Source organism: Micromys minutus (assembly GCF_963924665.1).
Source record: "Micromys minutus genome assembly, chromosome: 9".
NCBI lineage: Eukaryota > Metazoa > Chordata > Mammalia > Rodentia > Muridae > Micromys > Micromys minutus.
The window spans coordinates 33,663,811-33,679,912 of NC_137978.1; the positions used below are offsets into that span (position 1 = coordinate 33,663,811).

The window sequence follows — 16,102 nt, forward strand, 5'->3', positions numbered from 1 at the left end:
AAAATAAATAAATCTTTTAAAAAACAAGAAGAAAGTTTCTTCCTTTGAAATCATATAATACTCTTATCAGGATCCTGTTCTAGTTTTCCTTTGGCTCCTCAGTCCTTGTGATCTCTGTTGAGAGAATTTAGACAGTGTTGCTATGATGGTGCATATCCTTAATCCCGACACTTAGGAGGCAGAGGCAAACAGCTCTACTCATTTGAGGTTCGCCTTGTCTATATGTAGCCAGGGATGTATAGTGAGACCCAAACAAACAAAAAAGAACACTAGACAGGACACATAAAGTATAGAAGATCCTTGGACTCTATTAGAAGTGGGGTGCTACATTCTCACAGGAAGAATGTTCAGTGATCAGAGGGGCCATTGCACAGCAAAACTCCTTCAGAGAATGAGCAGTGACTAAAGAGACTATGTTTTTAGGTAGGTTTTATATTATTTCTGAAACTGCTGGAACAGACATCATCTTAATACCTTCCTGTCCAGGAGTTAAGAAAGAAGACAATTGGTAGTGACACACACCTTTAACCCCAGCACTCAGGAGGGAGAGGCAGGTGGATCTCTGAGTTCCAGGACAGCTAGAGTAACACAGAGAAACCTATCTTGCAAACCTGGAAAAAAAAAGGAAGGATAAAGGAAGGAGGAAGAAAGATCATGATAATTCTTTGTTCTTTACCAGGAAGCCTCCAGCTAAGTCATTTTTCTTCTGCAAAATAAAATGTCATTTCTGTACCCAGGGCCAGAGATAAAACTCATATTCCACCCCTGCCAACCCAACCCACCTCTGCTTTCACTATTTCTTTTTTAAAGAGATGTCAGCCCCCCCCCCCCCCCAGATACAGAATAAGAAGTGGTTCTGAGACATTTGACACAGGTGGTAGGAACTAAAGCCTCCGCCTCTGGAAGAACAGTAAAAACTCTTCACTGCTGAGCTACCTCTCCAGCCCCAGAGACAGATTTTTTTTTCACTAGTAATCAAAACCCTGACGTTTGAGACCCTCATTTTACAACTACCAATGATGAAGGAGTCAGTCTCCTTTAAGCCTATTAAGCCTGTTAGCATCTTACTAGCTACCTAGCTATATTCTGATTTTCTTTTAATATTCTTCCTTTTAGTGGGTTTGTACCTATTTGCCAAACAGAAAAGACCAGGCTAAGTGCCCCATACCAAGGGGCAGTTACCCATACATGATTGTTCTCCCTTCTCCACACTATTGCTCTGTTTAATTTATTTGCATTTGCTTTAGGATTAGTATCTCTTACCACACTATCAGCTACTTGCAAGCAGACATTATGACTACTCTTGATGTGATTCTAGCATTATCTGCCACTTAATTGTCTCCTAGAACTACTTAATAGAAAAGGGCGGGGGAGAATCAAGATCTTTTTTGTTTGTTAGTTTTGATTTTGAGATTATAATATATCACTTCTCCCTCCAAACCCTTATATATACTACTTTTTATTCCCTGTGCTGTTCTTGAACTCAAGGACTCATACCTCTCACCAGTGTCCTAAGAAGCTAAAACTACAGGCATGTGTCATCATACCTAGCTAGGACGTTGGCTCTTAAACCACTGTTCATGTTCTAAAATACTTAGTGAAGCATATAAAATCATAACATAGAAGATGCAAGTGTTTCCAAAGTAAGAGTTAAACTGATGGAGTCAGGTATCTCTGAATATATATAAAGAGTTAACCCAAGCCAAGCCAGAACGGGCCCTGATTGTCCTAATCTGCATAGAGAACCCACATCTTTAGTCACTTTCATCTGCACAAGGACACTTATAGCTTGAAAAGCCCGAAGGTGCACTTGCTGTTTGCCACTGACATGCACTGCTCTTCTGGAGTAAGGCTCTGGAGAAACCTAGAACAATAAGATGCTCTCATCCCCTAAAGGTGCTCACACTGAGGACACAAAAACAATTACAGTTATATTGACCATTGGCAAAAAATAAGACTTCATGCTTCACTGACTGACCTAGCCAGTTTGTTTGATATGATGGATGATAGTTTGGTTTTGTTTTTGTTTGTTTTTGTGGTTCTCACTTTTTTTTTCAGTGTATTTTTCTTACTGTTTTGAGGTTCTGATTTAGCTTTATAATAACTATTAAGCAACTGATACCCAAAATGGGACGGGCAGAGACACAGAAAAATCCACTAGACCTGTCCTAAAGAATTTGGCACATTTGTTGTCCTCAGATATGAATGAAAGCAGACTTCCTGCATACCAGCACGTACCTGTGGCTTCGGGCTGCCCAAACAGCAATGAGTCTTACCTGTCATTGGCCCTAGAAGTTGCTTTGATGGGCATGGGTCAGCAGAGGGTGATGCCTGAAGGCCTCTATGCACAGGACAAGGTGTGCCGTAATGAGGAGCAACTCCTAAGCCAACTCCAGGAGCTGCAGCTGGATGAGGAACTAGTACAGACGCTGCGGAAACAGTGCATCTTACTGCTGGAAGGTAAGAAGAAAGGGGGCTACGGTGACAAAACCTTTAGTCATGACTCTGGACTCTCCTCTCTGACATAGCACACACAGAAATACTTATGACACTGAAGAGGAATGAAAGTTAGCACACAGACTCAGATGGGTTCCTAGGCTCCCAATTCTAGACTAGAATAGGCATACAAAAACAAACAAACAAATAAAGAAATAATAACTGGTTGGCTCATCTTCTTCCTTCAGGAGGCCCCTTCAGCGGTCTAGGAGAAGTTATCCATCGGGAGAGTGTTCCCATGCACACCTTTGCAAAGTATTTGTTCTCAGCTCTGCTGCCTCATGATCCAGACCTGTCTTATAAGTTAGCCTTACGTGCCATGAGGTGGGTAGCCCATGTCCAGCCTGATCGCCTCCGCTAAAGCAGACATCTTCAGTGCCTCTTTGTCTGTCCTACTCCCCTTTCTCCCTTTGTCTCTTTCCCAAAACCAGGGCTTAGGTATTTTCATATGATCTAGGCTCTGGGACTCTTTATTAATGAAACACTTGACCCCTCCACATATTTAGAGTAAATTGTCTGAGAAGCGCCCCCCCCCCCCAAATATAATAGATATGTTGCCTCCCTGTTTTTGAATCACTTGGGTAGCCTGAGAAGGGGCTTAGATCCTAATATAACTCCATTCAGCCATGGGTCCAGGTCCAGGTCCCCAGAGGAGTATAGGAAAAGCAGAGATAAACATGTGTACTCTGAGACCCAGAAACAATGCTGTATGAGAATCTTGTTTTCAAACGAGAATAGGATTCTTGGCTTACATGTGTAGATCTGTAGGATGTAGCAGACCATACAGAATTTTAGTTAGATCATAAGACTGAGAACTGTTTAGCTAAAAAGAAAATTCCTTGGCATGTTTCTTAGGCTCTTCGAAAAACCCTATGGCACTCTTTGTGACCGTCAAATCTCTTTATAGTGGAAACTATTCATCTTGAGGTTTCCAAGTACCCAAGCACCTGCCTGACATGTGTTGTAGGTTTAAAACTCTTTAAAGCCTGACTTTCCCTAACCAATTCCTCCCCAGCAGAAAGCAAACTTCCCTAAAGGGGGTCACAATGGCCAGAGTCTAAATGAGGCTGATGACACTTTCTGTCTTCTAGGTTACCTGTTCTAGAAAACTCATCTTCTGCAGGTGACACCTCCCACCCCCATCACATGGTGTCTGTGGTGCCTAGCCGTTATCCTCGCTGGTTCACTCTTGGGCACTTGGAATCACAGCAGTGTGAACTGGCCTCCACCATGCTGACTGCTGCCAAAGGTAAGCACGGGTAGACATTATTAGACCCAACATCCCGACTATGCCTACCCACCCAGGGCCCGAAGTCTCCTGAAACAGAGAAGCCATGTGTTCTGTGTTGACAGGAGCAGTGGGGATCTTCATGTCCACTGTTCCTTAGAAAGAGGACCTGGATTCAGACCATAATTTTGCCTTAGTTACCTTAAAGTCCTAAGTCCCTGAATATATAGAGTCAAATGATTTTTACATTTGTTTAAAAAATTATTTCACATGTGTCTGTGTACATGAGTGCCAGTGTTCAGTGAGGTCAGAGGTTTCTGATCCCCTCAGAGATGAAGTTATAGGTGGTTTTGAGCCAATAGCATATGCCTTTAATCCTAGTACACAGGAGGCGGAGGCTCTCTGAGTTTGAGGCCAGCCTTGTCTATAGAGTGAATTTTGGGACAACCAGAACTACATAATGAGATTCTGTCTCAAAAATAAAATAAAATAGGGCTAAAATGCTCTTCCAGAGATCCTGAGTTCAATTCCCAGCAACCACATGACTCACAACCATCTGTAATGAGATCTGATGCCATCTTCTGTCATGTAGGCATACATGCAAGCAAACAGAACACTCACATACATAAGTAGTCTTAAAATAAAATTACAACTGACCAAAGAATTAAAAAGACATTTTGCCAGAGATCTGCAGATAGCAAGCAAGCATACAAAATTATATTCAGGATCATATTACTAGGAAATTGTAAATTAAATCAAGATACCACTGTACACTGTTAGAATTGCCAAAATCAAAATATTGGTGACAGTTTGGAACAACAGAAATGCTCATTGCTGGGGGAATGTAAAATAGTACAGCCACTTTGGAAGACAATTTGGCAGGGTTTGGGGTTTGTTTCATTTTGTTTTGTTTTCTTAACAAAGCTAAATGTAGTCTTAACATATGTTCCAGCAGTCATGTTTCTAGGTGTTACCCAAAAGAGTCAAAAACATACATACCCAAACCTGCACAGGAATGCATTTTATGTCTAAATAGAATTTCATGTCTATTTACAATTACTCCCAAAGCAACCAAAATGTTCTTCACAAGGTGAAAAGATGAACTGTGACATATCCATGCAATAGAATGTTATCTAGCAATAAAACAAGATAAACTTCACTCATAGGATCTTCAATATGTATTGCATATTGCAAGAAGCCAATCTGAGGGCTGGAGAGATGGCTCAGTGGTTAAGAGCACTGACTGCTCTTCCAGAGGTCCTGAGTTCAATTCCCAGCAACCACATGGTGGCTCACAACCATCTATAATGTGATCTGATGCCCTCTTCTGATGTGTCTGAAGACAGCAACAATGTACTTACATACATAAAATAAATAAATAAATCTTTTTTTAAAAAAAGAAAGAAAGAAGAAGCCAATCTGAAAAGGCTATGTGATTCCAACTGTATAAAATTATAGTTGCCAGGGTACAGGAGAAATGGGGCAAGGTAGGAGTTTTCACAGCAGTGAAACTAGCCTGTATGACATTGTAGTTATGGACTCAATGAAACTAATACAGAGACAATACTTTAAAGTATGAACTTCACTTAATATTTCAATTGGGTCACCAAATACTTTTGGGAGAGAGGAGGGGCTGGAGTGATAGCTCAGGGGAAGAGCACTAGCTGCTCTTCCAGAGGACCTGGATTTAGTTATCAGCATCCATATGGTGGCTTACATCTTCCAGTTGCAGGGAACTTAAGGCCCTCTTTTGACCTCTGTGGATTCCAAGTGCACACACATTACATAAATTTATATGTGATGGTAAAACACCAATATACACAAAACAAAATAACTTTTAGAAAAAAGATGGGAGAGGTGAATTCATGTGGGTGTCTTGAAACAAGGATCCACTGTGCATTTACAAGAGACAGTTTAATCAACCAGAAGAGATGGTAGCATTCAGAAGCATTGGGTTTAAATTAGCACAGTTCAACTAGTATTTGCTGTAATCAGCTTGCTGTCTTAGGGAAACTCAAAAGAAATCCTTCCTCCACCTTTTTCCAATGACTATAGGGGATACGCTGAGGCTACGAACTATTCTGGAAGCAATACAGAAGCACATCCATTCTTCTTCCCTCATCTTCAAACTAGCTCAAGATGCATTCAAGATTGCTACTCCCACGGACAGCAGTACAGACAGCACTCTGCTCAACGTAGCCCTGGAGCTGGGGTTACAGGTATGAGTATGACACCACTGTCCCAGCCTCAGGTTTCTAGAGTAATGACAGTTGGCAGAAGGTATTCCAAGGGGAATGAACATGAGCCATGTCTGGATCTTTCTGTCCTCCAGAATATAAGTTCTAGAGTAGACAGAAAGTAAGGATTCTATAAAAGTGGCCTCCATTTTAAAGTTAAGGCCAGAAGTAAAATAGTGTTAGGCACTATAGAGTTCCCTTCTCTACCTTCCTCCAAGTCAATCAAGGTATGATAAGAGTCTCAAGGAAGCCCTGTGTCTAGCGAGGGGTAGGAAGAAATTAAACATATCCACACAGAGAGGAAAGACCACTAATTCAATAATGCAAACATTTGTTGTTGCGCTGGGACTGTATGTCACTTGCTAGAGTGCTTACCTACGTGAGTTAAGACCCTATGATGGACCCCCACCACTGCATAAACTGGGCATGGTGGGACACTGTCAGTGCTGGGAAGGTAGAGGCAGACGGATTGGAAGTTCTAGGTCGTGGAGAATTGAGGGCCAGCCTGGGCTACTTGAGACCCTATCTCAAGCAAACAAAAAATACCTATTGCATAAAAGAATACTAAGAGGTAGAAGGGAGGGGAGTGGCCGACTGGAAATGCCTTTTTTGTGTCTAGGTAATGCGGATGACCTTATCAACCCTTAACTGGAGGCGCCGAGAGATGGTTCGATGGCTGGTTACTTGTGCTACAGAAGTGGGTGAGTCTGGGACAGGACAGGAGCTGTCATCTGTACTCCTGGTGGAGGGAGAGGCTGTGTGCTAGAAGATGGCCATGGCTTCCACCTAAGCTCTCACCACTCTCACTGTGTTCTGATGACAACAGCACTTTGATCCTCCGTGCTTAGAGAAATGTCCGAGACAATGCATTTCAGCCATCAGTCCCCACTTGCTCCCTAGGGAGGGGGTTGGCTTAGTGGTTTGGTCCCAATCTCTGTCTATGCTTCTGAAAAACCAGACAACTTGGAGGGTTGAGAACCATTCTAGAACCCAAAGCCCCAACACAAGACTCTCCTCAAAGGCACTACTTCAGCTAGAACCCCTAGGGAAACCTAGGGCCCCACCTTGAAGCAGACAAACCTGGGGCTCTGTTGCTTCATCTTTATGAAGGGCTGAGAGTGCAGCAAAGACCTTCAGCTCTCTAGGCTGGGATGGGGAAAGACCCCAAATAGGGTCTGGCCATTTGGGATGTTCTCCTTACCCTGGTTTGCCTCAGATCATCTCAAGGCTGCTAAGGAGTAGAGAGAACTCATCTGCAGGCGAAGTTCAGACCCCAAATGGTCATCTGGGCAGAGCTGGCTTAGGACCAATTAGCCACTGCTGATCTCAGGTTCTCTCTGACAGGTGTGCGGGCCCTGGTGAGCATCTTGCAGAGCTGGTATACACTCTTCACCCCAACTGAGGCTACAAGTATTGTGGCTGCCACAGCTGTATCCCACACCACTATCCTGCGCCTCAGTCTTGACTACCCACAGCGGGAGGAACTGGCTAGCTGTGCTCGCACACTGGCCCTACAATGTGCTATGAAGGATCCACAGAGCTGTGCCTTATCAGCTCTTACACTTTGTGAGAAAGACCACATTGCCTTTGAGGCAGCCTACCAGATTGCCATTGATGCTGCTGCCGGTGGCATGACTCACTCACAGCTGTTCACCATTGCCCGCTACATGGAGCTCCGTGGCTACCCGCTGCGTGCCTTCAAGCTGGCCTCACTGGCCATGAGCCATCTTAACCTGGCCTATAACCAGGACACCCATCCAGCCATCAATGATGTGCTCTGGGCTTGTGCTCTCAGCCACTCTCTGGGCAAGAATGAACTAGCAGCTCTCATCCCCCTGGTGGTGAAAAGTGTGCACTGTGCCACAGTGCTGTCTGATATCCTGCGTCGGTGCACGGTGACTGCACCAGGCCTGGCAGGCATCCCAGGCCGCCGCAGCTCTGGAAAGCTCATGTCAACAGACAAAGCTCCACTGCGCCAGCTACTGGATGCAACCATCAATGCCTATATCAACACCACACACTCGCGTCTGACACACATCAGTCCCCGCCACTACGGAGAGTTTATTGAGTTTCTGAGCAAGGCTCGTGAGACCTTCCTACTGCCCCAGGATGGTCACTTGCAATTTGCCCAATTCATTGACAACCTCAAACAGATATACAAAGGCAAGAAGAAGCTGATGCTGCTGGTTCGAGAGCGCTTTGGCTGAGAAAGTGGAGAACTTGCTGCTAGGGCAGCCTGGGCTCCCAGGTCAGGACAAGGACTCTGAAACATCTGCCTACCCTAAGAGGACTCAGCACTTACTTATTCCTGAGCCAAAAGTACCACAGACCTAAGGATGGGAGAGTCCAACTTTAGCCAGTATTCCTGCCTTGGCAAGCTACTCACTACAGCTCTACTGTTCCTGGAGGAGCAGGACCCTGCAGACCTGTCAGAAGCCCCCACAACATGTCACCTCACGCCCCTATATCCTGCGTGTCCTGGCCATTGGCCCCACTCCCTTGGCAAACACAGAACACTGTTCTGTCTCAGGGATTGCTTAACCAGAGAAAACAGAAGCATTTATGGTACTGTAAATACTATAGTATATGTGTTGTCAAGCATTGTAAAGCTGTAACTATTTATAATTCTGACTCTGATTTGACGGGCACTTAAGGTAGCTGTGGGTGGGAGGATAGGCTTGTTTTCTGAGGAGACTCACAACCATTTCTCAGGTTTCCCGTACAGAGTATATGCTGTTGGCAGTGGATAAGTAGGGGCGGCAGGGAGAAAAATGGACAGTTAAAATCCAGTTCTTATATGTGCAGAAACTGTGGCCTGAAGATAGGACAACTAGCCTAGTGGTCACTGAGGGGCAGAGGTCCAGAGTGTGGGGTTAGATATTTGTCTCACAAAGTTGTGAGCACTGAAGCCCCTGCCTCTGCCTCACACACTCCAGGAGCCTGACGTACATCTGAATAACAAGTGCAGGGAGAAGGCGAAGGTCCAGGAAGCCACTGAGCTTATCAGATACATCCGCTCTGGTCACCTTTATGTTAGAGAATCTGCTTTCCTCTCCAGTGTGTATGAGTGTATATCTGTATGAACATGTGTCTGTGTAAAAAGATACACGTGTGCATGCCTGTGTCAGTTCTGTTAATTGTGTGACATGTTAGGCTGGGTTTCATTTGTGTGTGATAATGCATACCTAAGTGTTAAGTGTACTCATGTCTTCATGTTTAGCATATGTGTGCATCTAGGCTCACACGGGTACCTGTGTATAAATGTTTGTCTCTGAGCGTATGCCTGCTGACCATGATGTGTCTCTACATGTAGTCTGTCAGTGTCTTCACACTTGAGGATCTGCATGAGTGTGCCTTCTTTCTGCCAATTCTCTCTTGCCCATCCATTCCTTAGTCTCTTGCTAGCTGAGCATTGTTCCACAACTCTGTGCCTCCGGTTTACCTTCTCTCAGCAAACACGTTTCGAAGCACGTGTTCCTCTGCTCTTAAGACTGGCCACTTCTGCTCCATGGTTCTTTTTCTACACAAACATGTTTTCTTCCTCCAACTCTCTACCTCAAACTTCCTCTGCCTACTTTCATCATAATCCCATTGGTAGCTCATTTGGAGGCTGAGGCTGGTATTCCTTTAGCCTTGCCCTTCCTAATTTCTAGTTCTTGCCGATAAGGCCCATCTCAGCCTATGCTGACCTCCAGTGTATCATGTTCCTACTACTTCATGACCCCTGTGCTTAGCCTGGAATTATAGGAGGTAGCAAGGGTATTCCGAAGACTCAGTTGGATACAGGTGTCTTCAGCGTTTACTGTTTTGTGTCTTAGTTTCTGAGTTGGGTGGGGTTTGATAGGGAAGGGGTGGTGTAGCTAGAGTCTGAACTAAGGACCTTTCTGTCTGATTTACTTTATTTTTTTCTTTGAAAACTACTTGTCATCTTTTTTATTCCAAGCTGACCAGTAAGTTGTATTCGCTGTTTGTGGCTACTAATGTGTTACTGTCCAGCCAAGGGCCCCTACACTGTCTCAGCCCAATGGGTTGGCAAAAAAGAAGCCACTCCCATTTCTGTATCATGATTGCCCTTTTTTTAGCAAGTATGTGAACTCAGTGCTTTTCTATGAATAAATCATGGATCACAGAAAAGATTTTTCTAAAAGCAGAAATTGTGTTCTCTCAGTAAATGAGGACCTTCTCTCCTTTGATGGGAGAGGGAGCTGGTTGGGCTTAAACAGATATACAGTAATGGACAGATGGAAGATTCCTCACATCACACTTACATTTATAGCTCTAAGGCACCTCAAAACATTGTCCTAGGAAACGGTACTCTCCTAATATCACATGATAATCAGGAGCACAAGATTCTGAGAATCAGTGGGTAGACTCAGAAAATAATGCACAATGGACTTAAATACCAGAGGGCCCTGTGGCTTCAGAGACCTTTTTACCTTGGTGCTGAACTAGCCTAAGGCTCCAATCCTAAGCAACGTAACTCTGTATCTTTCTACCCTCATACTATGGTATCAAAACTAGTCTACTCTTCCCCTCCTGAACTCTGCAGTGTTTTAGCATCTTCTGTGCCCCTTTTGACCTATCTTCTCCTTCCTTCAGAGACACAAAGCCCTATGTTACAGGAACCCTAACCCTTGTGCATAAATGCCATAGCCCCAACTACCTGGAAAGCTGTACCTAGTATCATGTCACCCCCAAGCTTGGATGGCTAACAGTGTAATGGTAGTGTGAGCCTATAGTGTGAGCTTGGTGTTAATGCTGTAGTGTGTGCTCACTTCTTCACTGATACTGAGCCCTAGACTTGGAAGCATAACAAAAGGAACAAAGGAGCTGGGCCTGGTGGTACATGCCTTTAATTCCAGCACTTGAAAGTCAGGTAGGTGGATCTCTGTGAATTTGAGGCCTCATGTGTGTGTGTGTGTGTGTGTGTGTGTGAGAGAGAGAGAGAGAGAGAGAGAGAGAGAGAGAGAGAAAGAGAGAGAGAGAAGGGGAGATGGGCAGGAAGGGAGAGGGGCTTCAGAAAGAACTGAGAATAAGGACATAATCCTTACAAACAAAGGAACATGCTAGACTCCAACTCTGGAAGTTTTATTCTCCTGGAAACCATCTGTGTTGGTGGTACTTGAGCAGAAAAGCATATACTTAATTCTGTCGAAGCAGACGTGAGTGTTTGTGTACGGCATCCACAAAGGCTCCTACATGTTCTGGGTCCATGTCAGGGTAAAGCCCATGCCCTAGGTTCGCAATGTAACGTTGTGGCCCAAAGTCATCCAGCATCTGCTGCACCAGTCGACCAATCTCTTCCTAGAGAACCAAGAGGTACTGTCTATAGGAGAGGCCAGCAACGCTGTATCCTCCCTACACACATGCACAGGAATGTGTCTACACAGGGTTAAAATACAAGTGAGGAACCTGTGAGAAGGCTCGGCAAGTCAGGGGCTTGCTATGCAACCCTGATGACCTCAGCTCATTCACTAGGACCCATAAAATGGTAGAAGAAAACTGACTCCACAAAGTTGCCCTCTAACCTCCTAATATGCACCATAGCATAGAGACCCAACACAAAATAAATATTACCAAAAACTACAAATGAGGGCTGGGTGTGATGGGGTATATCCATAATCCTAGCACTTTAGAATAGACAGGAAGGTAAGTTCAAGGCCAACCTCAGCAACACAGTGAGGTTGAGGCTAACCTGGGCTACATGAGACTCTGTCTCAAAAAAGGAAGGCAGGGTTAGGGACTTAACTCAGTAGTAGAAAGCTTGTCTAGCAAGCATAAGGCTCTGGGTTGGGTCCTTAGCTTCAAAGAGTGAAAATGGACAGCCACAAAAATAAAATTTAAATTTTAAAAATGCCCTGCTTTCTTAGAGTTTACATTGTGTATATAGAATTGAGAGGGAAGACAGGTGTAATAAAACCATATGTGATCACCCAGCCACTGCACAGTGAAAACCTTGTACACACATGTTGAACCCAGTTATTACCTCAGAAGCATACAAGGCACAGGGATCCAGGTTTCCCTGCAGAGTCACTGTCTTCCCAACGCGTTCCCTAGAAACAGAGCCACCGCCACATTCTCACCATTGCACTCTTTGGGGATTTTACTCCCTCAACCTCAACCTCTCCTGCCCACTCCTCTGTCACTCACCGGGCTTTCTTTGGAGCCACTGTCCAGTCAAGTCCAACTACCTCATAGCCAGCCTGGGCCAGCTCTTCCAGGGCAAAATGTCCATCCTTAGCAAAGATGATCTGGAGAGAAAGAGCAGATCTCTAACCTAAGCCTTTCTGGAGTGTGCTTCTGCTGCCCTCCAGTGGTGATTTCAGTCTATGCAGGCTGAGTGCATAGCATAAGGGACTCAATCTGTTCCAGTCCTCACCATGGGCACGGGTGCCAGGCCTGCCTTCTGCAACCCAGCCTTCACTCGCTTGGCCACATCACGGATGTAAGGCAGTGCAAACTTGCTGAAGAGCTGAGAGCCAAGATGTCCTGCGTGGGACTCAAAGAGCTGCAATGCCTGTAAACAGGTGATAAGAACACAAAGGAAGTACCTCAGGCTCCAAGTACACATGACGTTAGTTCTTGGCTGACTTTAAACCCTAACACATTGCCCGAGGCTAGGAGCTCAAGTCCAGTCAACAAGAAAAAATAGAAGCCAGCAGTGGTTGTGCATGCCTTTAATCCTGGCACTTGGGAAGCAGAGGTAGGTGGACCTGTGAGTTTGAGACCAGCCTGATCTACAGATCAGGACAGCCAAGAATACACAGAAAAAAAGAAAGAAAGACAGACAGACAGGTAGTGGTACATACTACTTTAACCCCAGAACTTGAAAGGCAGAAGTAGGTGGATCCAAAAAAAAAAAGTTTTACCTTTTCCAGATCCTAACAGCAACTTTACAATACTCAGACCTTAGATAACTCTAACCAGATCCCTGAGGAATAGTAACATTCCTGTTTTCTCCAGTTCAGGAAACCATTGCTTTGGATCCTAATAGGCCAAGCTGTAACCTGTTTGTCCCTAAGGACTCACCTGAGCACCAGCAGCCACTTGTCCTATTAGATATGGGACCAGAACATCAGCGAGTATGCCAAGCAGCTTGTGACTGGCCTCTGGCCTTTGATAGAGCCATCGCTTGGCCTGAGCCATGGTGCTTGAACCACCACCTTCAATCATGTATGTCATCAGGGTCCACTGCAGAAAGATGCAGAAGGCAGAGCATAGAGTCCCTTGTCTCTTCAGACCAACTAGCCTGACCTCTTCATGCTCCCATCCACACCCCATGCCGGATTACCGGAGCACCAGCAAAGCCAATCAGTGGCACGCGTCCAGCCAGCTGTTGTCGGGTAAGGGTGATGGCTTGGAACACATAGCTTAACTCTGAAGCCGCTGCTGCTGGATCCCGTAGACGATCTAAGTCCCCTTCTTCTCTTAATGGCTCTGGAAAGCTGGGTCCTTTGCCAGGTATCATGGTCACCTCCATGCCCAGTGCCTTAAGGGGGATAAAATATCTGGGTACACAACCTGGAACTCAGAGGGAAGGGTTCTGTTTAAATGCAACAAAGAAAAGACTAAACCCCCCTGCAAACTCTATCCCTAGTATTTTCCTCTTCCCAGTTATAGTTATCTTGAAACCTGACAAGACAGAGGATCTACAATGAGTGCATTTATCTTATTTATCTTATGTATATGAGTACACTGATCTCTCTTCAGACACACCAGAAGAGGGCATCAGATCCTATTACAGATGGTTGTGAGCCACCATGTGGCTACTGGAAATTGAACTCAGGACCTCTGGAAGAGCAGTCGGTGCTCTTAATTCTGAGCCACCTCTCCAGTTTCTCCACTCTTTTTTTTTTTTTTAAAGCCCACATTCCAGGATCAGGATTGAGTACCTGGGGTACAACTAGGATGTCGGAGAAAATTATCGCAGCATCCAGAGGAAACCTTCGTAGTGGCTGCAGGGAATAGCAAAACAGGTTAGTAAGGCCACACACTGAGGGCATAAACCCCACCCTCGTTTGTGGGGCCCTCACCTGCAGAGTCAGTTCACAGCAAGCCTCAGGAGATCGACAGGTGCTGAAGAAGTCCTGGGCAGCCCTGGTTTCCCTAAACTCTACAAGAGGAGATGGAGGAAGGACTCAACCATGAGGTCTTCCAAAGTTACCATCTTCCCCTGAAGAACTTCACCATCTAGAGTTTCAGGTTTTATCTAGACCATAGCTTTGCCCCTGACCTGGTAAGTAGCGGCCTGCTTGTCTCATGCACCAAACGGGAGTATAGTCTGTTTCCTCTCCCCAGGCTGCTCTCAGGAATGTGTCATTCTTCAGCTCCGGAAAATTCTGTTGTCTGGAGATCAGGTGGAAGGTACAAGTAGGAGTAATTGTCATTATGATATACTGGAGTTTGGAGAAGGCGAGGGTTCAGTCGGGCCGTTATCTGCCTCCTCCAGAACTGCTTACAAACCGAGGCTCCCCACCCATACCGCCTAACCTCTATCAAGTGGTGCACAAGCTTCCAGGAGGAGGGCCCCACTAGGGCCTCTACTACACATTTGTCCACTTTCCCAAACTCATAGAAACTGGAGGAACTAGGAAAATGGAAAGAAAATCCAGTAAGGAAGTTTGGGGAAAAGGAGTTAATTTCGGGAACCGAGAGGCAAGTTTCTGAAGCTGGGATCCCCAAAACGATAGAAAAAGGATCAAATCCCCAGGTGCTAGTTCTGAGTCACCACGAAACAAAGTCTTGGAACGCAGTCCCACAAGGTATTCCCAGGAATGGAGAGACTGCGGGAAGAGGAGGGCAGGGAGCCGGAAAGGTTCCGTTCCGTAATTGGAAGATTTGGAATCTTAGCGACTTAGGTTCGTACTTGGAGATTTCCAGAAAAATAAAGAGTTTAAGGATATATCCCTGAATGGAAGACGTGGATCAAAAAGCAATGTAGCCACAGCGCGTGCAACAGAAGACTCACCTCAACCCGTTCGCCTCCATGGTAAACAGAAACTGAGTGGTCACGGCTTTCATCTGAGTCTCCGCCCCGACAGTCCCGGCTCCGCCCCTTCCTGAACGGAACCCTGGGCGTCGCCATATTGGGAGCCACGTGACCAATCCAGTGACAGCTGCAGGGCTGCCTTCCCTGCTGCCCGTAGGACCCCAACAACTTTTCACCGTAAAGTCCATTGTTGCGACGCAGTAACAGATGACCCAAAGCAAAGTTTAAACTTTTCTCATCTGTGGTCTAGAAATCCTGAAGACTTAGCACAAGCCTATTGAGTCTAACTGTGTCGTCTGGTGAATGAATGGCGCAAAAAAAAAAAAAAATTGTATAGGAACCGAAGATTTTAGGCTCTATTTTTACATTATTGATCAGCTTGTAGGAATGATAGAGTGCTGAGCAGGGGCTGCTCTACCAATCGTTAGGAAGGCAAACGCTGGTAATCACATTTAAGTGGACAACGATTATTAGTCTCCTGGAATTAGAAGCAGCAAATGGCATCCCTCCAGAATGACTGTACATTCCTGTCAGTGACTGAGGAAGGGCTCATTCTACCAGTTACTTAGTCACTCGCCCCTAGGATAGACACTTAAACAATTTTTATAAGATTTCTCAAGTCTGGTGTGGAGGCTCACGCTTTTAATCCCAACAGTCGGATGGTAGAGGCGCTATGATCTTTGAGTTTGAGGCCAACCTGTTCTTCAAAGTAAGTTCCAGGACAGCCAGGGCTACACAGAGACATCCTGTTTCAACAACAACAAACCACCAAAAAAAACAAAACAAAACAACAACAAAGCCCACAACAACAACAAAAAAAAAAAACCACAACAGCAAAATTTCTTCAGATGTAATATTTGGAGACGTGGAGACAAAAACAGGAGGCCAAAGCATCAGAGTAGATCGAATAAAAGCTTGAGCAAGGGTAGAGGGTCGCGAGCTCGAGATCAGCCTGGGCTACGTAATGAGACCTTACCGTAAGAGTCTAGTTTTGAGTCTGATTTGATAAACCAGGTACAGTGCGGGGGAAGAAGGAAGGGGGCGGGTCACAAAATAGGAAATATCAGAGAACACCTGACACTATGTCTGTGTTGCGCATTTGATCGGAAATATACGGTAAGGCAGGGTGGGAGGTGGGGCGGGGTGTGGTGG

At 45.2% G+C, this 16,102-nt stretch overlaps 2 protein-coding genes across 2 annotated transcripts in view; one reads left to right on the forward strand and one right to left on the reverse strand.

The window, feature by feature from the left end:
* ZSWIM5 (zinc finger SWIM-type containing 5) overlaps window positions 1–8,168 on the forward strand; it is a gene marked incomplete at both ends in the record, with an annotated part of 101,009 nt that extends 92,841 nt beyond the window's left edge. Inside the window, 6 exons of the mRNA XM_080921517.1 lie at window positions 2,200–2,460; window positions 2,685–2,820; window positions 3,588–3,745; window positions 5,780–5,943; window positions 6,581–6,662; window positions 7,306–8,168. Coding sequence (XP_080777643.1) covers window positions 2,200–2,460; window positions 2,685–2,820; window positions 3,588–3,745; window positions 5,780–5,943; window positions 6,581–6,662; window positions 7,306–8,168 — 1,664 coding nt within the window. The remainder of the gene's footprint in view (window positions 1–2,199; window positions 2,461–2,684; window positions 2,821–3,587; window positions 3,746–5,779; window positions 5,944–6,580; window positions 6,663–7,305) is intronic.
* A 2,651-nt stretch (window positions 8,169–10,819) lies between these two features.
* Window positions 10,820–14,987, reverse strand: UROD (uroporphyrinogen decarboxylase). Its single transcript, XM_080921537.1, has 10 exons — window positions 14,930–14,987; window positions 14,195–14,307; window positions 13,995–14,074; window positions 13,854–13,916; window positions 13,253–13,450; window positions 12,991–13,152; window positions 12,341–12,478; window positions 12,112–12,212; window positions 11,948–12,014; window positions 10,820–11,265 (listed from the first exon to the last, which is right to left on the reverse strand). The coding sequence occupies exons 1-10, from the start codon at window positions 14,980–14,982 to the stop codon at window positions 11,104–11,106; spliced, it is 1,137 nt and encodes a 378-aa protein (XP_080777663.1). The 5' UTR covers window positions 14,983–14,987; the 3' UTR covers window positions 10,820–11,103.
* Between the last annotated feature and the right edge of the window lie 1,115 nt (window positions 14,988–16,102).